The 20,847-nt window shown below is 42.0% G+C and overlaps 1 protein-coding gene across 5 annotated transcripts in view; it reads left to right on the top strand.

Annotated features, from left to right (window-relative positions):
* Positions 1-20,847, top strand: part of FRY (FRY microtubule binding protein) — a 447,087-nt gene that overhangs the window by 357,066 nt on the left and 69,174 nt on the right. For all 5 annotated transcript variants that reach the window (XM_027589569.2, XM_027589564.2, XM_027589563.2 and 2 more), the window contains 6 exons: positions 4,911-5,167; positions 5,644-5,790; positions 7,268-7,436; positions 8,632-8,722; positions 14,688-14,770; positions 20,250-20,400. In XM_027589569.2, the coding sequence (XP_027445370.1) occupies positions 4,911-5,167; positions 5,644-5,790; positions 7,268-7,436; positions 8,632-8,722; positions 14,688-14,770; positions 20,250-20,400 (898 nt within the window). The remainder of the gene's footprint in view (positions 1-4,910; positions 5,168-5,643; positions 5,791-7,267; positions 7,437-8,631; positions 8,723-14,687; positions 14,771-20,249; positions 20,401-20,847) is intronic.

The raw sequence follows: 20,847 nt of genomic DNA, 5'->3' as shown, positions 1-20,847 counted from the left end.
TGCAGATCCCCCTCAGTCCCCCACCCCACCCCTGTCCCAACATCCCCTGCCTGCAGTCCTGAACCCTGCAATCCACCCACTACTCAAAACCAAATATGCACAGCACTTCTCCGCTCAGACTTCTCTGCCCAGCTGCCCTAAAACTAACTGCTGATAATAACAGTTTCCATCCATTGAGTGGCCTACACTAGGCACTTTATGCACACTTGATTTATCATTTGATTTCTGCAACCCCATGAGTAGTGGTTAGAAATGAGACTCTGGGCTTGACAGCCTGGGTCCGTCCCTGGCCCTGCCATTCCCTGGCTATTTGACCTCGGGCAAGTCATAGAACCTCTAAATTCCATTTACCCTTATCTGCAGTAGTTAACTACCTCAGACGGTGCAAGGATTAGAACAAACTGATAAACCCAAGCAGTTAGCCTAGGGCTGGTGTGGAATTACCACCATCACCACTGTAATCACCCTTGCTATTTTACAGATGAGATACTAAGGCTTAGAGACATTAAATAATAGGAACTCTTTCACTGATTAAAAAAAAAAAACCTCCTCTTCCACTTGATTTCCAAACCTTTTCATCCAAGAGCCTTCTACTCCCGTCTCACTTGACCTTTCACATGCCGGGCCCTTTTGTCAATCCTTGCTTCTGTGCATGCTCTTCCCTTTGCCAGAAATGGCCCTTCTCTCCTTCTCCCTAACTCCAGTCTTCCTTAAGACCTAACTGAAAATCTGGGGCACCTAGGTGGCTCAGTCAGTTAAGCATCGAACTCTGGGTTTTGGCTCAGGTCATGATCTTAATGCTGTGAGATCAAGTCTCACACTGTGCTCTGCGCGCGGCACAGAGTCTGCTTGAGGTTCTCTCTCCCTCTCCTTCTGCCCCTCCCCCCCAAAATAAATAAATAAATACATCTTAAAAAAAAAAGAGAGACCTAATTGAAAATCTGTTTCTACTGTGAAAATCTCTCCATCTATCTGCAACAGAATTAGTCACATCCTTGCCTCATGCCTGAAACAGTGGGGGGACTCCAGAAAAAGCCTTCTTGATAAACTAGTTCTCTTCTTGGAAAACTAAAATGTATTTCTGTTCACGTCAACCAAGATTTGAGTGCCACCTCTATGCCAAGCACTGTGCTTAGGTCCTAGGAACACAGATGTGAATAAAACAGTCTCTCTCCCATCAATGGGCCATAATCTAGTAATAAAGAAAGATGTGCAGGCATATGGTTATGATACAGAGCAGCAAGTGTAATTAAAAAAAGCACATTCTGTGTATGAGATAGAAATAAGGGGATAATCAATTATTGGGCCAAGAATATCAGGCAAGACCTCCTGGAGAAGTTGGTGTCTGAGCTGCAGTTGGAAAGAGGAGTAGAAATTTGCAAAGCAGACAAGTAGTTGACATTACAGTTGGCAAGTAGGTATTACAGACCAAGGAAACAGCACGTGGGTTGACTTAGAGGTATAAAATAACATGCTGCGTTCGAGAGATTATGTAGTGGTCAGTTGGGCTACTACAACATGCAGGGATGAGGGAAAGCTAGAGATGGTCATGGACAGACAGAGAAGCAGAAGTCAAGTCTTGGAAGGCTTTGTATTGTTGTATTGTACCCTAAGGAGTTTATAGGACAGTGATCTCTAGGTGCTCCTGAAACCCCTCAGGGCCGTGGGAACAGGAAGGCAGGCATCCAACAAGCTGCTTGGGTTCTGAAAGCCACTGATCAGTTTCAAACAAGAGGCAGGGAGAAGAGCAGAATGCATTCTAGAAAGACTGACTGTGTGTGAAGGATGGATAAAAGAACATTCAGTCTGAAGGGAGAGGATCTGTTGAGAAACAATGACAGTGGTCCACGGAGGAAATTATGAAGGCCTGAACTAAGACAGCCCCGTGAGAGTAGAAAGGGGAGACCAGAGTCAAGAGCTTCCAGGCAGGGTACACAGAAGGGAGTCCCTGGCATGATATCTGGGAGGTAGGGGGTGATAGCCCCACCTCAAGAGCCAATCCACAGAGGAATGGAAAGGCTAAGGACAAAGCAGAGATCATAAGCTCAGCTTGGGATATTGAATGTAGGTGTCTGTCAGACATCCCTATGTAGAGACAGACTAGTGTCAAGGGCAGACCAGCGCTAGTGACTTATGGAAGAATAGAAGGGGAGTAGAACCAAGGAAGCAGAAGAGATCACGAGGGGAGTGACACAGAGAGGAAGAACACACCCGGGCACCCAGATTTTGAGGACTGGGCCCAGGAAGAGTGAGGGAACAGACAGGGATGGAGGCCCATTCAGAGAGGAAGGAGAACACCTAGAAGGTGGGCATCATGGAAACCTAGAGAAGAAAGGATTTTGGAGGAATGAGTGAGCACAGTCCACAGCCTTGACTGGATCAGAGAGCTCCCAGGAGATACGATCTAAGCATCACCCTCTGGACCTCGCAGTTCGCAATTCACAATTATTGGTAACTGTCAATAGTTTCTGCAGAGAAAGTGCAGTAGAAGCCACATCTCAGTGGCTTGGCTGAGAAAGAAGGAAAAGGAGAGGATTGGAGCTACAGTGGGTCGCAGAGTCTGAGGGTGAGCGGGATTTGAGCTTGTTGTTTGGCTGAGGGGGGAAAGCTGGTAGCAGGCTGGACAACTCAGGGAAGAGGAGGTAGATAGTACAGAGTGTTCAAGACAAAAGAAGCTCATACAGTGAGTGGCAAGCAGGGGCAATCGAAGATTTTCTTCAAGAATTGACCTTTGGGCTATTTTGATTTATGAGGAATAACTTGTTTAAAATAACATGGAAAAAGGAGGAGGCTATAGCGATTTTCTAGCTCTTGTTTTCACTGCTTTTACTACTAAAAACCCTGTGGTGAGATTTTTATCGCCTGTAATGTCAGATGGGTTAATTCCTTGGAAGTAGCCAGGCAAGTTGCACAGGTCACTCCCAGAGGAGCCAGAAACTGTACGGAACAGCCATCTCACATTTTTTTTAATTTGTTGCTGGAGGAGTGAGTGGAGGTTGTTTGCATGCCTGTGGCATTTTTTTCCCCGTTTCCCTCCAGAAAGACCTCTACAATCCTGGCCCTGATTTAGGTGCCTCTCCCCACACACACACACCAGTTGGACCTTGAGTCTGACAGACAAGATGTAATAAACATCATAAATAAGCAAATCGTGTGATGTGTTAGAAGGTAATCATTGCCTCTAAAAGACTAGAAGTTTTTATGCCACTGTTAAAAAATGTATTTTTAATGGAGGGTGTCCCTCCTATTGGAAGGATTTATTCCCCTCCAAATTCCCGATCCTTTTCTAGCCGAGTTAAAATAGTTCTTTTGCCCTAGCGTGCCCTGAATCCTTGTAACCAGAAGGCCTTTTCCTCCACTGAACCCCTACAACACTCTGTTTGTTCCTCTTTATCACTTGCTACCTCGCCCCAGAGTTACCTGTCAACATCGCTTGCCTCCGAGCCTCCTCCTCAGGGACACGAACTGAACCTTGAGTCCTTGCGGGCTCCATAGTGCCTAGCACAGTGACTTGCCCCTAGAAAAGGCCCCGTATGTTGAATAAATAAATGTTCTGGGATCTGAAAGATCTGAATATGTGTCATAAAAGTTCATGATATCAGTCATCACATCCGTAAAGTTTAGAAATTAAGTCAGTTTTGAAATTTTGAGCTATGGGGACCATCACAGCTTAACCCTGATTATTGCGGCCCAGCATTAAATATATTCATATTCTTCAAAATAAAAAAAAATGATAATTGTAATTTTAGGAAAAGGGCCAAATCAGTTAAAGCTACAGTTTCAGGGATCTAGTGGATTATCTTGGTGTAATTCCTGGCATCTTTGTTGTTCTATTGTTTAGCAGCCAAGAGCTCCCCAAACGAGATTACATGCCATGCTGGGTAATAACAAGTGCATCAGACTGTGCTTTCGAATTTCCCTTAGGATAAAACCGTTTCTTCTCTAGATGTTAGAAATAAAAGATTACAAGCAGCTTGCAGCATATAGGTAATGCTGTGCTTTTATTTCTATAGACAGCTTATTCAGATCACAAGATTAAATGCTGCTGACAGTGAAACAAGGCATAAATGCTGTCACAGAAAATAAGGGGCTGAATGTCCAGTTTTACCCTTTTGATTCATTTATTTCATAAAACGAAGTACAGCACTGAGCATGCACCAGCCGCATAGTTGGCAGTTTTCAAGTCGATACCAGGAACGTGAGTCCACATACTGAAGGTTCACTTCTCAGGTTTACAACGAAGAGTTCATGGAAGACACTTGGTAAACTATCAGAAGAGTGGAAAGATAATAGTCCTTGTTACAACAGTCCCAACCACTGTTTAGTAAGAGCCTCCTCGGCACCCAGCACTGTGCTGAGCATATAAGATACCTTATGATCCTATTTCTTTTTTTTTTTTAATTATGTTATGTTAATCCCCATACATTACATCATTAGTTTTTGATGTAGTGTTCCATGATCCTATCTCTTAATCCTCACAATGGCCCAAGGTGGTCCCATTCTACAGATGAGGAACAGAGAGGTTAAATAACTAACAGAATTTCCTGCAGCTGGTAGGTGCAGGAGCTGGGATCTAATCACATGTCCTGATTCCGAGACCCTTGTTTTTGTCCGCTCTGATGCGCCTCTTCCAGAGCAGAGGATTTGAGCTCATGAAGCCTCGCGCCTCACTCCACTTTGACCAAGCCCATGCTTTTCCCGCTGTGGTCTCTGACAATGGTCCACAGAGCGCCAGACGCAAGAAGCTTGAGGACAATGCTCACTTGTAAGATTTGGAGGCCTTGAGGAGCTGCTGTATGTGAAAATGCCTTGTACACTGAAGTCACTGTTCCATCTGTCCGTTGGTGTTAGTAGCTTCGTTTATTTCGATGAGGTAACGTACGGCTCTGTGTCACTGCCATTCCCTTTAGAGGTCAGCCAGCGGTTCCCCACGACGCACCCAAATGGGCGTCAGATCATGCTCACCTACCTGCTGCCCTGGCTGCACAACATCGAGCTGGTGGACAGCAGGCTCCTCCTCCCGGGGTCAAGCCCCAGCAGCCCAGACGATGACGTCAAGGACCAGGAAGGGGAAGTGACCGCTTCACACGGGCTGAGAGGCAGTGGCTGGGGCTCCCCGGAAGCCACGTCACTGGTCCTGAATAACCTCATGTACATGACGGCCAAGGTAAACTCCGAGGATCCGTGCCTCAGAGCACGGCTCTGTCATCCAGGGAACCCCTGGGTTGATCAAACCCTGTGCTGCCCACTCAGGGCAAGCGGCTCTTACCATGAAGAATCGCACGAATAGGGCATGGAGCGTGGCGATGGTTGCACAGCGATGTGAATGTACTTCAGGCCACTGAACCGTATGCTTGAAAATGGCAAACTTTATGTTATGTGTGTTTTACCACTGTTTTTTAAAGTAATAATAAAAATAAGAACCCTAACATATTAAAAATTATGACAATAAGTACGTACATTACTGCTTGGTGCATTGTAAGTTGCTGAAAAAATGGCATCTGTCTGAGGAATGGCCATGTCTCCCCCTTCTTAGGATTTTGAGATGGCCATGACCCTTATAACAACTTTTAATCAAGCATTTTGCATCCTGCCATTTTTCCCACACGTCTCCCGGGCTGGTTTTTCTCTTGTGTGTTATAGTACGGTGATGAAGTTCCTGGACCAGAAATGGAAAATGCTTGGAATGCTTTAGCCAACAACGAGAAATGGAGCAACAACCTGAGGATCACCTTGCAGTTCCTGATCAGCCTGTGTGGGGTTAGCAGCGACACGCTTCTCTTGCCCTATGTAAGTGTCCCTCAGACTCTCGGGAGTCACTGCTCCTGTTGGTTGTATTTGCAACTGCGAGTCAGAATGTGTTCTTGGCGCTGAGTAAAATGGAGATGTCACATTTTGTCAGTCACGCTAATCTCCCAGGAGCTCGTCTACATGTTACATAAAGTGTCTTTCTGCCCCCTGAGAAGCAGGCTACAGTGTCCTGGGGACACCTGTCATCCTCTTTCTAAGCCTTTGGACACAGAAACTTATGAATTAAAGTGGATATTTTCCTAACAGCTACTAAAAGCTGCCTTCTGTAAACAGTAGACCCACTATTTAAGAGAAACTCAGTAACACATTATGACTAATAAAAATGCTTCATGTTTACATCTTGATGCTCTTAAAACAGAATAAAAATGGAGAGTATCCAGGTGTTTCTCTTCAAATGTAAGTGTTAGGAGAGAAATAAGCAGAGAGAAATCTTCCTGAGATACATGATATTTAGTGTTTGTATTTAAAGGTGATCTGATCGATAAAATGACAACATTTTTATTTTTTTATTTTTTTATTTTTATTATTATTTTTTTAAGATTTTATTTATTTTTTGAGAGAGACACAGCGAGAGAGGGAACACAAGCAGGGGGAGTGAGAGAGGGAGAAGCAGGCTTCCAGCTGAACAGGGAGCCCGATGCAGGACTCGATCCCAGGAACCTGGATGGGATCATGACCTGAGCCGAAGGCAGACGCTTAACGACTGAGCCACCCAGGTGCCCTAGACAACATTTTTAAAACCCTAACTCATATATGCAACTGATGAATCATTGAATATTATATCAAAAACTAATGAGGTACTATGTATTGGTTAATTGAATTTAAATTTAAAAATTTTTTTTAAATAAACAAATAAAATAAAACGGTAACTCAGTTGGCATTTTTGTGCTGTTGGTTCTTGTGAGATATTTCCTGCCTGCCCACTGTTTTGAACCACTTGAGCCCTACTGCAGCTCCCATGCCTCAGGTTGGACGGTGAGGGCCACAATAAGGCAGAGCTTTAATCCAGACTTATTTTTTAAAATTTAAAACCCTACAAACAGCTAAAATTCACTTGTTTCTAGGGGAGTAGAGAAGAGCAGGGGACTGGATTCCTTATTTAAACAAAAATAACTTGCAGTTTTTTCCCATGGCTTGTATAAATAAACTTGTTTCTAGATAAGGCCTTAGCGGGCAAGTTTTCAGCTGAGAGAGAATGCATATGCCCCAAAGGTAACTTGTGTAAATGTGGACATTAGGGTAGGTAAGGCCTTTAACATGTATTTCTGTCAGACACACATGTGCAGAGAGGCCAGTTTTAATCCAAACGCTTTGGTTCATGCTAGGAGACCATGAAGCTGAGCTATCGGGATGGTAGCTCTGGGGAGGCCGCATTCCTGGAAGGGAACAGGTTACAGTCTAGCATTCTTGTGGGCGAGGCTCTGGAAGACATCCCTTATGTTCTGTTTCTTCTCAGATTAAAAAGGTGGCAATCTACTTGTGTCGTAATAACACGATTCAGACCATGGAGGAGCTTCTCTTCGAGCTGCAGCAGACGGAGCCAGTGAATCCCATCGTCCAGCACTGTGACAACCCACCCTTCTACCGCTTCGCAGCCAGTAGCAAGGCCTCTGCAGCAGCCTCCGGTAGGGGGAGGGCAGCTGGGTGGACATCTTGTCTTGGATCTCTGGATTTTTCTGTATGGAGAGCACTGAAGGGATAGGAGTGTATGTGTGTGTTACTTTTCCTTATTCCTGTGTGAACTTTCATTTAATAGATGGCTTCAGGGGTGCCTGGGTGGCTCCGTCGGGTAAGCATCTGCCTTCAGCTTAGGTCATGATCCCGGAGTATCGGGATGGAGTCCCGAGTCAGGCTGCCTCCTCAGCAGGAAGTCTGCTTCTCCCTCTCCTCCTGCCCCTCCCCCCTGCTCTTGCCTGTGCGTGCATGCTCACTCTCTCGCTCTTTCTCACTCTCTCTCTCAAATAAATAAAATCTTAAAAAAAAAAAAAAAGATGGTTTCAGAATAGCTGAGACTCTTGAAGGGCCTTATCGGTTTAATGAAATCATTTTGTAAGGGTGACCATCAGTCAGTGACCCAGTATTGGTAAGCCATGGAGCTTTGTACTTTAGGTTGATCCCTGGCAGGACACGGCAGTCACTTCGGAATCTCATTTCTGGACCCTCCTTCTATATCTATGGAATTTTCTTGGTTAATAGTCTCCCAGAGTTAACTAAAATGCCCCTCAACAGTATTATCACTTTCAATAAATTGGCTTCTCAGCAGCATTTTATGAAATATATAACATCCTCCTCAAGTTCCTTGAAGCCGGCTTCCCTTTGATTTTCCTAATACCATAACTGCCTTCAAATCTCTCTCCTCCACTGGTCTCTTTTGCCCTCTATTTGCCCTGCACCTACTGCCAGAGCATGTTCCCAAAGAGGAGCAGTATACTGCCCAGGGATCAGAAGCTCTAGGTACTTGGACTTGCTTCACTAACATTAGTTTAGTAACTCCTGGACCCAGAAATTCTAAAGCATCTAGCAGCAGGGTCAGCCACTATAAATAAGCTCATTACCTAAGTGGTCAGGAAGAAAGTGTTTCAAGAATGTTGTAGCTGCACTTTATAAGAGAGTTGAGGGATTTGGTTTGACCATAACAGATGTCTGGGATTCTCCCATTTCAGTGGTGTGGGCTTGGAAGTTTGTTTAGAATGTCTGAGATTGTATAGAAGATGTAAGGAATCTTCCAAACATGAGATTTTATAAGAAATCCTTCACTGTAATTACTTGAGACCTGGGCTTAACCCTTCCCCCTACATTTTTTTCTAATCCTACCTGCAGGAACCACCTCCAGCAGCAACACGGTGGTTGCTGGCCAAGACAGTTTCCCAGACGCCGAGGAAAGCAAGATATTGAAAGAATCTGATGAGAGGTCGGTGCACAAATTTGGCTTAATGTCCAGTATAACGTTCAGCAATAGTCTATACAAAGGCATCAGTAAGACTTTGTGGTGTTTCATAAATTACACACACACACACACACAAATTTTTCTTTGCTTTTAGAAACACAGACTGACTCTGATTCTGCTCTGTATATCCCTAAAGATAATGATTTCTCCCTGAGAAAAGCCAGAGAAAAGAAAGATTAAGAGGGATGTCATTCTGGTGGCTGAATCCCACTTACCGCAGGGCTTACTAAAAACCACTGGTGGTTCTGCTAGTGGTCACAGACCATCTGGAATTAGAGGGAATTTCCATGTGAAATTTTCAGATCTGACTGTGGAATGATTACTTAGAGATTGAGCAGTTGTCTTGAGGTGAGTCCTATGAAACGTCATCATTTTTGTTCTGTCTTTACATGGTCAAATTTGGTTAACCAACAACGCTGCCTTTTCCTGCTAAAAGAAGCCTCTAGTCCCTTCACATTAGCTCTTTAATGGTATTTCTCTTGCCCCTTTACATTGTCCAAAAGCTACTCATAAATAAATAAAATTGGCATCACCATTTCCTGTAGTTAATTGTGAAGAGCAGAGAAACAAACAAAAAGAAATAAATAGGACTCAAATTAAAAAATAAAAATTAGGGGCGCCTGGGTGGCTCAGTTGGTTAAGCGACTGCCTTCAGCTCAGGTCACGATCCAGGAGTCCCTGGATCGAGTCCTGCATCGGGCTCCCTGCTCAGCAGGGAGTCTGCTTCTCCCTCTGACCCTCCCCCCTCTCATGTGCTCTCTCTCTCTCTCTCTCTCTCTCTCTCTCATTCTCTCTGTCTCAAATAAATTTTAAAAAAATTGTTTAAATAAAAAAATAAAAATAGGTTAAAAAAATAAAAATTAGATGGGGTGCCTGGGTGGTTCAGTTGGTTAAGCATCCAACCCTTGATTTCGGCTCAGGTCGTGACCTCAGGGTCCCGAGATCGAGCCCTGTGTTCGGCCCCGTGCTCAGCAGGGAGTCTGCTTAAGGATTCTCTCTCTTCCTCTCCCTCTGCCTCTCCCCCGACTTGCGCCCTAAATAAATAAATATATATATATATAAAATCTTTAAAAAATAAAAACTAGAATGATTCTCATGGTGTCGAAAACTCCTTAGGCTGACAATTTTCTAGTGAAAACTCCCGAGGAGCCGTTTCACTTAAGAAATTAGTAACAAGGATGAGATACTCACACAGATTCATAATGGAGAAAATTCAATAGATCAACTAATTGAAATAATTCACTCAACCCATAATGCTTCCAGATGCTTCGTGACCGTCCTCAGGATTTCATCCTGTGCAGGAGAATATGGCGGGGGCTGCAGGTGGATTGGTATCTGACATAAGACGGACTGCCTCTGGAGTTCTGAAGGCTCATTTCCAGTTCGGGCCCTTATCAGGTTCCCCAGTATCTTCATTCCTGGGTTGCTACACTGCCTTTAGGCAGATGCTCATCCACATGAGCCTTCCTTCAGGTTAAAAGCCCAAACCCAGTGGATCATGATTATAGACCTCGCCCTATACAGATCTCTAATAGAGGCGTTTCTTTCATTCTTGGAAATGAGTGAAGGTTTTCATACTCCATACATCAGTGACAATACAAGATGATTAATTAGCATGGTTTTAATCTGTATTTGTTAGTACCTTCTTTGGAAACTTCCTTATGGTAAATAATGACATTATTTCTCTAAAGATATTTCTGCTTTCTAGTTGGAGTATAACATTCTTTATCATTTATTGTCTAGACTGAATTTTCCAATCTTATTTAGGGTAGAAAGGTGATGAATGTCTGTATATTAACATCTCACTACAAAGGCCCCTTTGGGACCAGAGTCCTGAGTGTCCTGCGCAAGTTTTTAGTGGTGGCCCTTGAAATTAAGAGGCTAATCTCTAATACCCTCTCTAATATCAAGGCCAGAGAACACCTCTAATAGGGGCTTGCTTGTTTAACTCTTGCTGCCCTCCTCTCTCACTGTATCTCTGTTGGCCGTTGGAAAGCTTGATGTTATGTACCCATGCTTTCTATACATATGCATATATATCTGGTTCTTTCATAATGGCTATATCTATTTATCTATAGCTTTATTGGCCATATTTATATATATTCATATGTATATAACCATATATATACTACTATTCTATCCCAAAGGATACCATTATTCCCTTGATCCTGTACTCCATCTGCACGATTTCTCTAATACATTCTCTCTTTTCTGTGAAAGTAGACTGTGCCCTCAGCCTAAGATGCCTATTTCTCTTGAATCTACTTATTACTCTTCCTTCCTTGTAGACTCTGTCACGTTGATTTATAGGTACCTGTACACACACTTGTCTCAACCACTAGATGTTCATTCTTGGAAAACAGGAACCACATATCTCGCATACATATTGCTGTCCTTAATGCTCCTAAAGCCTACTATGCTATAACACAGTAGGAATTCTTTAATGTTTATTCAGTATGTGAATAAAAATGGGAGAAATCTCACAGCCCCAGAGATAAGCTGTCCAAACACCATCTGGCCCCTTTCTCCCTCCCTCTTGCTAACCCCAGTACAGAAGATAGTTACTTTACAGTCCTTCTGAACAGTCTGTTCTTTCTAGTTCTTTAAAGTCCTTGTAGACAAAGGGTCTGCAGATACAGTTGGTCAGAAATACTGACCAGGCTACTGTGTTACCCAACTCCTGGGGGTACTAGTCACCAAAATACATTATTGGGCTCCAGGGGGCGCCATGGAGTTGTGCAAAGAAGCAGGCCTGATGCCATGTTTTTTCCAGCTAGATTAATGGCCCTTTGATGTATTTTGGTAATATTTAATACTATAATATCTATTAACAAAAAGTTCAGATAGGTTATGGTATCATTAAAACAAGGATAAGGGAATAAGAGCCAAGCTAAGAGGAGGGTAAGATAGTTTTGTTGAAAGTCCTCAAGTCCTCACTAAGGAAAACTACTAAAAGTTAGTATTAACCTAAACTTGAGTTCTTCAAGAGCCAGAGTAAAAAAAGAAGAATACAGTGAATTTTATAACTTTCAGTGTGTAAAAATAAAAACTATTCATGGAAGCTACTAACAGAAACTACCCTAAATTTCTATTATTTTTTTTAAAAGATGTTATTTATATATTTGAGAGAGCATGAGCATGGAGGGGAGGGGCAGAGGGAGAGGGAGAAGCAGACTCCCCACTGAGTAGGGAGCCCGATGGTGTGGGGCTCGATCCCAGGACCCTGAGATCATGACCTGAGCCGAAGGTAGACACTTAACTGACAGAGCCACCCAGGCACCCCAAAACTACCCTAAATTCAAAGAAGGATTTATCGTGTAGGGTTTTTTTATTAAACAACAAAGTGAACACATTTTTTTATTAAAATAGCTGTTTGTAGCAGTTTGTAAAATATGCAGAACCAAACTACATAACTATTTTTAATACATCAACCCTTAAGAAATGCTTATTTGATAAATTTATAGGTTCCATGAAAGGATTTTTTTTTTCCATAGGGAGCCAAAGCAATAAGCTTCAAATGTATGAATTTCTGGTAATCTCGCTTGATACAGAGATAGAAATTAATAATCTACAAAAAGTTGCCTATGTATTACTTTGAGCTAAATCAGCAAGTTAAAATTTAGAGAAACATTTTGTCCTTCTAGTTTTTCTCTTATCAGAGTGATATTCATGATATATTTCTTAAGACATGTACCTTTGATATTAAAAAGCTATTTGGTCTACTTAATCCTTGAAATTCCTCTAAAACCCAGACCCAAAATTGTTTTCTTCAAGCCAGGAAAGCAAAGGAAAATAACAGATTTTAGGAGCCAGTTTTTACTTTTTTGTTGTTGTTGCCAAGCTTGTACTTCACTACACTATGGTTTTGATCTTCTCCGGAGTAAAGAGAACAGTCTGGAAGGGGCTTGCTCCTCATGTTCGTCTTGGCTTCATAACCTCTGCCTAACTCTCCTTTAGATGAATCTCAAAGGAAAAGAGAAGGATTGTCATCCTTTCTGTAATTCTTTCCTGCCTGGCCCCTCCAGAACGTGATTAGAAAGCCAGCATATACTGTTTATGGTTCATGAGCTCTCTGTCCCATGGAAGTCTCCAGATGTGGAATTCTTTCATCCCCCTGATTATGTTCCTTGCTGAATGAGGTCTGGGCTCTACCTATGCTGTTTTTAACTTTGCATTTGTCAGCACAAGTATGATTAAAGAACATCTTCAAAAGGTAATAGGTTTGTCACTTTCCTAATTTCGTAAGTTCAGTCTGATGTAGACAGACTGAGCAGATGTCCTAGCTGTTCTGTTTTATGGATGCACAGAGCAGTAGCCCAAAAGATATGACAATAATGCTTGAAATACAGTGTTATGGGTGCCTGGGTGACTCAGTCGTTAAGCGTCTGCCTTCGGCTCAGGTCATGATCCCAGAATCCTGGGATCGAGCCCCGCATCGGGCTCCCTGCTCAGCGAGAAGCCTGCTTCTCCCTCTCCCACTCCCCCTGCTTGTATTCCCTCCCTGTGTTTCTCTCTGTCAAATAAATAAATAAAATCTTAAAAAAAAAAAGATACAGAGTTATTAGGGAAAAGATGGCTGTGTTAGGAGAAAGAAAAAGCTACAGCCAACATCAAAGAGGTGAATAAAACCAAAGTCATTAGAGTCTGTTACATTTCTGTGTTCAGCAAATCTAAATCACTGATGTTCCAAGATTATACACCTGGGACAAGGTAGGGGTCTTAATGGCACATTCAGTACTTTTTCCTAAAGCATCTCTTTTTCTCCATACACTGGAGGACAGCAGTAGCCCTGCATTCCCCAGTGTTCTAGAGGGAAACAGAGTGTTGATCTGTTGTCAGTTAAGGCAGAACACCTGTCAGTAATGAAGGGGAACACACCTGCTCTGGTTTGAATTTTCCAGATATTTCTACATAGCCTTAATTCTTGGCTTTGACTGCATATATATTAAGTAGATAAAACCTGTACCATTTTATATAAAGTAAATATAAAGTTTTATCATCACTTCCCCTTAGCCACCCCCTTGCCCTACATGTAGGCCTTTGGATGACAAAAATACTATTGATTTGAAAGCCCTTGGTGCCCTGAAGAGAGAAGGCAAGGCATTCTAGAAATTCAAGGTAGAAATATAATAACTAATCCCTTAGAGTTGGATGTCTCACAGTTTGGGAAATGTTCTTGCATTATTTCTTTTTGATTCCCACAACAACCCCAGTGAAATAAATGGTGAAGTATTATTCTTATTCCTTTTTGGCAGGTGTGGACATAGGGTCCCCAAGGAGATACAGGACTTGGCCAAGGTCACAGAGCTAGTGAGTGAGAGCTCAGTCCTAAAATCACCTGTTCACCTGCTCAGAGGAAGCATGGTTCTCAAAGCATGCTCCTCCTGCCACCTTTCTGTGGTTGACACTGCACAAGTCGTATAACCTTACTCAGCCCATTTCCACACCTAGGACCTTTTCCTGAAAACCTTCAGATCATTTTAAGGGAAACTGTAAAGCTGATAAAATCCAAGATTTGTTATGAAACCATTTTTGCATATTCCCAGTTCTATCTACTTTGACTTAATCAATAATTATTTATTGACCACCTACCTTATGCCAGGCTACCATGTGAATAAGGGATTCAAATTATTCAGTGTCATATCTATTTTCTTTCTAAACAAATGTTATTTTCTGGCTCAATCCAAATATTAGCCTTAAAATATTTTGCTTATGAAGGCTTGAACTTGTGCTTCGGAGCAAGGGTGACCACTGGCCCTCTCAAGGAAAACAAAATGCTTGAAGTACAGTTTTTACAGTATTCCTTTAGGAAAAGCATCATTGGAACTCACTGCCAAAAACTCAACCACTAAATAATAGTATGTGTTTATGAGTAACAGCACATACACACACGTGTCAGTATTTCCAACGGTTGTTCTTGTATTTGAAGGTTTAGTAACGTCATCAGAGCCCACACCCGCCTAGAGTCGAGATACAGCAATAGCTCTGGAGGATCATATGATGAAGATAAAAGTAAGTACCAGCAGGTTGTTCAGATGGAATGCAGATGGTTGGGGAGTGGAAAGTGAACATTTTGATTATTCCTGTTCTAATTACTAAAAAGAGGTCCATAAATATTAAGTAACTACGTAATCCAACTATGCAGGTGAGCATAGAGTCAGCCTCTTAACAGTAAAAAGAAGCCGTGCAATGAACAAATCAAAATTAGAAAACTTCAAACTACTGCCCAAATCCATATTTTTATATTCTTGGCATTTTTCCTTGGTAATGCAGTTGGGGCAGGCCTAGTCAGAATTTGTCCCATTAGAGAACAAATGTTGCAGTTCAGTTTTTTGACCTCTCTTAAGAGTGGATTTGACCTTTTAAGTTCTGTGAGTCAGCTCGCCCAGGGTAGGATCTGTTTTCACCTTGAATTTCTCAATGGCATAGTCTCAGTAGCCCAAGTGAAAACCTCACTAAACGGGGAGATATAACTGTCACAGGAATTTCTTCATACCCTGGGAAGGTGGGAACACCAAAAAGGTCAATGCATTCATTATTTTGTTTAAGCCCTGAACAGCTTCTGTGGATACTGAGCAGGTAAAGGGTATCACTTGGTCACAAGTTGCAGAAATTCTGGAACCAAAGAACACTCCCTGTGACATTTCGGTATGCTGAGGAAATCAGTAAACTATCTGGTGGGATTTGTTTGTCTCATTTGGTGGAAACTGTAAATATGATGGTATTTCATGAGTTAGGTTCATTTGTCAATGCATAGGGCCTTTGTAGCTGTTGTTCTGATTTGTTTTGTTTTTATGGAAAATGTGCAGAGTGGGTAAGAGCTATGTAGTTGTAATGACACCATATTTCAGCTGCCCTGATTCTGCTTCTTAATGCACAGGCAATTCTCTAGCCTGAAAATACCAATGGAAAGGATGTCTAAAATCCATATATAATTGCCATATTCTAACATAGGTTAAGTTTCACCTATATCCCTATATAACTTGTTAATAGTACTATCAATCTGAGGTAAAATAAAGCTCTTTGTATTTTCTCTTCTTTCTGTGCCCCATCAGGGGACCATACCATCCAAACACTGAATATTTGAAATCTCAGGGGCACTGACCATCAGTTTTAGATGGGACTAGATTTTACAGATGAGGAGAGTAGTAGCTGAGAAATGGAGAGTTGTTGGTTCAAGAAAAGTCTGGTTGCTATGCAACAGTAACTCAGAATTGGAGGACAGAAAAAAAAATGGCATCATGAAAAGGTGAAGTAGTCAAATCCTACCCTCCCCCCCCCCGCCAAAATGTGACAAGCATAACAAAACATAACATTCTAGGGGCACCTGGGTGGCTCAGTCGTTTAAGCATCTGCCTGTGGCTTAGGTCATGATCCCGTAGTCCTGGGATGGAGCCCCGCATCGGACTCCCTGCTGAGCAGGGAGTCTGTTTTTCCCTCTCCCTCTGCCGCTCTCCCTGCTCATTCTCTCTCTTTAACAAAACAAAACGAAAAAAAAAAAAAACCCACTCTGTGACTGTGGATTTTACATCAGGAATATTGCTGTCTTTGCCAGTTAATCCCTTTAAATTGTATCTCTTTGCTCTGGGTCTAGAACATAGAATTTGGTAGAAAACGCTATAATAAAGTAATTTCAATCCTCTTGAAAATACATAGGGGCCCCTGGGTGGCTCAGTTGGTTAAGCGGCTGCCTTCAGTTCAGGTCATGATCCCAGGGTCCTGGGATTGAGCCCCATGTCCGGCTTCTTGCTCAGCGGGGAGCCTGCTTCTCCCTCTGCCCCTGATTGTGCTCTCTCTCTCACACTATCTCTCTCTGTGTGTCAAATAAATAAATTCTTTAAAAAAAAAGAAAATACATAAATAGTGAATTTCAGAGGCTAATTATAAGAAAATGAGATAATTGTGTCATTACATAAACACATCACTGGCTTTAGGAACAAAAAAAATAATGGAAGTATTTGTGAAGAGAAAAAAAACTATAGTGAATAGTTGCGAAAGGCATAAAAAGAAGTCTAATGTTATCATCATGGCATCTATTTCACCTAGAAATGTTGTTTTATAAACTTGTTGTGCCAGCATAAAATAAACAGCATTTTAATAGGAAAATTTTGGTACAGAATTTGAATCCAGTTGAGTCGTGTATCAATAATATCTTTTACATGGTTGTGGTTATTGACCAGAGAAGTTCCAGTTCATAGCATGTCATTTGGGGACTGAGAGCTTATTATTTTAAATTATTCATTGTAAGAGAAAATGAAATCAAGTTACTCAAACCATATTCTCATCACAGAAAAACCCAGAAAATATATACTAAGATCGTTTTCTATGTGTTTAAGTAATAGAAGTTAACTCTGGGTTTCTGGAGGAGGCAGCACGTCTAATAGGGCACAGATCCCCTTAGGACTTTGGTAACTGAGTCCTCCCTGATATATTTTTGGTTCTAGCTACACAAGGATGGAAATGGCCTGTGCCATAAGAAAAGCAAAATTGGTAGGCTCAATTCCAAAACCGTATGGCCACACTTCTGGTGTATGTGAAGGGTGATTATTTTTCTCCCTGAATTCCTGGGAGGATCATTAGAGATAGAAAGAGTAAGAAGGAATCAGGAGAGACCTAGTGCCCCAGGGCTTCATAATCTGGGTTTACCCAGATGGAAGGACTGTGTGCAGCCTCTTGAGAGTATTTTTCTATTATAAAAAAAAAAAAATCCTTGAGGAAAATGGACAAAAAACAGATTTAGACCCAGATCTATAAAAATCTTCCTACCAATATGATGTAAGCTTTTTTAGGACTACTTAAAATATCTGGATTATTCTCGAAGGCCATATGCTAGTGTATTTAACCCTATAATATGGATACAACTATTTGAGCTGGATCGAAGCTGAGTCCTAGTGATGTAGACCTAACTGTAGAAAACCAGTTTTAGGCCCACTTATTCCTAATCCAATCACTAAAAATCCAGCACATTTTTGCTGATCAGATGTGTATCTGAGAACATCATTGAAACAAAGAAAAATATATACTTTCCCTAACAGAAATCTCACAAGTTTCTCTTTTTCTTAATTCTTTGATATTCTTCCCATTTCTGCTCTCCTTTTAAGTTTTATTATAGAGTAGCTGATTACTTAGAAGTACATTTTGCAATTAGCTTATCCTAGATAGTTACTCAAAACGTTAATTTGCTGAAAGTGGAACATTCTGTAGGTAATTTACTGGGAGGTCTGAGATGAGGAACTGTCACATATGCTTTACGTTTTTTTCTGGGCTAAAACTGTTGTGGCCAAGCTTCATGGCATAGAATTTAGAGGGTTCCAGTTGCTCGATTTTGGGTGTGTTAGTAAGACCTAACAGTCGCTTTCTGAGGCAAATCCTGACCTTGCCCCTGGAAAACTCCCTTCCCTGACATCCCAGAAGGGGGCTGTGTCCTCGTGCCCACCCTTGCTGTAAGCCTCAGTCTTCACAATGGATAGATACCCCCTCCACTGGCTCTGCTAACCGCTAAGGACAGCGTTCTACACGGGACCAGGATCCTTGAATCTGTTACCTCTCACTGCCTTTCAAGAGTGCAGCCAAGAAAATCTACATATGGTAGAAATTGCCTAAAGATGATCTAATATATCCTTCTTCTTAATACACTAAAACCTATCCCAGGATTGAGCCAGCTTGTCGAAGCCATGTGCCTGGCTCATATCATGTGGCCCTCCAGTGGGCCTGCTTGTCTTTGAATGCCACTGACCTCTATTGAGAGCATTCTAAGAAGGAGCTCCATGCTGAGTCTGGCTAGAGGTTTATCAACTTTGTTGATCTTTTCAAAGAACCAGCTCCTGGTTTCACTGATGTGTTCTATTGTTTTTTTAGTTTCTGTATCATTTATTTCTGCTCTAATTTTATTATTTCCTTCCTTCTGCTGGATTGGGGTTTGTTCTTTTTCCAGCTCCTTTAAGTGTAAGGTTAAGTTGTTTTGAAACTCATTGCTGTTTACTTTAAGCATATTGTTGAGGAAGTTCATTAGTTCAAAAACTATTTGTTGATTCCCTACTATATGTTCGGGGTACTAGGGAAACAACAATGAACAAAATAAAGTCTCTGCTGTTGTGGAGCTTATATGAGAGTCAAAAGAGGTACTCCGTGCTGATGAATGGGTGATCTGTGCCAGGAAGGAAAACTAAAGCAGAGTGAGAGGACAGAAAGTGATTGGGGGTGGGGGTAGATTTTAAATAGAGTGATCCTGGAAATCCTCTACAGTAAATTGATACTTGGGCAGAGACCCGTGTGAAGTAAAGGAGCCATGGGCCCTCTGGTAAAGAGCACTGCAGCCAAAGGGAATGCTAGAGGTGAAGGCCCTGAAGCTGGACAGTGTCTCGTGTGATCACAGAACAGCAAGAAAGCCAGAATGAGCAAGGAGGATGGTAGTAGAAGATAAGCCAAGAGAGTAATAGCAGGAAGACCTTGTAAAGCCTTAAAAGCCATGGTGTGGAGTTTGGACTTCATTTTGAGTGGAAAGGCGAGCCACTGGAGAGTGTCAAGCAGAGAGAGAGAGAGACATGGATGAACTTCTGTTTTAAAAGGATTACTCTGGCTGCTCTGTGGAAGACAGACAGTAGAGGGGCAAGGATGGAAGTAGGGAGGCCATTGCAGTCTCCATGTGAGAGAGTGTGGTGACTTACACTAGCAGTGATGGAGATGGGGAAAAGTGGTCTTATTCTGGATATGTTTTGAAGGTAGAGCTCACTGAATATGATGCCAGGTTGCCTAACCTCTGTTTCCCCTCCGTAAAGTAGGGGTAAGAGGTACCTATTATTGGGCTATTAACATGTGCAATGCCAGCGGCGCCTGGGTGGCTCAGTTGGTTGAACATCTGACTTGATTTCGGCTCAGATCGTGATCTTGGGGTTGTGAGATCTAGCCCCACATCGGGCCTCTCCTCCTGCCCCCCCCCAATAAATAAATGAATCTTCTAAAAGAATATGTGCAATGCATAGAACAGTGCCTGGCATAAAGGAAGTACTCCCTGTGTTAGCTCCTAATGTTATTATTTTTATTCTTATTGTTATCCTCATCATTATTATCATGATTATGAGTTGGATGTGAGATGTGAAAGATAAATCAGGGATAGCTCTAAGGCTCCTGCCCTGAGCAAAATGGAAATATGGAGTTGCATTTTACTGAAATGGGAAAGATTGGAGAAAAACCAAGTTCTCACAGTGATGAGAATTTGCATGATTTAATGTTTTCTCTTTGCATGTCTGTATTTCCCATTGCTCTGTAATGCATAATTGTGTATTAGATTATCAAAAAATAAAGGGACTAAAAAATCTAATCAAGTGATTCTAACCCATTGATCCTATAATTCATACTCACCAAATGAGATGGTTAGAAAGTTATTTTTACTAGCCTAAATTTGTAAGATTCTTTCTACAAACACCAAGTAGGGAAAACAAAAATCATCTCTCCCTAAAAATAACACACGCTTGTCTTTCTCACCCGATAGATGACCCGATTTCTCCCTACACGGGCTGGCTGTTGACTATTACAGAGACCAAACAACCACAGCCCCTCCCCATGCCTTGTACTGGAGGATGCTGGGCCCCCCTGGTTGACTACCTCCCAGAGACCATCACTCCCCGGGGGCCTCTCCATAGGTAAGTAGCATGTGTGCGTAGAGGAAAACGACTGCTTAACTTTGGCTGGACTTTTCCTCCTATGAAGGGAGGGAGATCATTCCAGGTCCCAACAAATGAAATGACCTTTGAAATCAGACCATGCACGACTTAACTTGTAGCTGTCAGTGTATTTGTAGAGTTTGGTTGAATATTAACCAGTGTGCAAAGCTGCCTTATAAGTTGGAATTTTTCCTTGATGCAATCTGGATATGGATATGCATTCTGTGATGATTTTTAGGTTGTGAGTAATTGTTCCTTCTTCAGCTCTTATTACCGAGTGACTAGTAAGTCTCCCCGTTATGTGATCAACTCAGCCAACATTTCTTCTCTTTATGGAGTTCTGTGCTATGTCAGAAATTAAACTCCATTTCCCTGGAATAAGGGTCTTACATAATTCTTCAGCAGGGCTTATGAGTTGTATTTAAC

This window comes from Zalophus californianus, chromosome 3, assembly GCF_009762305.2.
Source record: "Zalophus californianus isolate mZalCal1 chromosome 3, mZalCal1.pri.v2, whole genome shotgun sequence".
Lineage (NCBI taxonomy): Eukaryota > Metazoa > Chordata > Mammalia > Carnivora > Otariidae > Zalophus > Zalophus californianus.
Note: the sequence above shows the minus strand (reverse complement) of the source record. Positions and strands in the feature narration are given on the sequence as shown.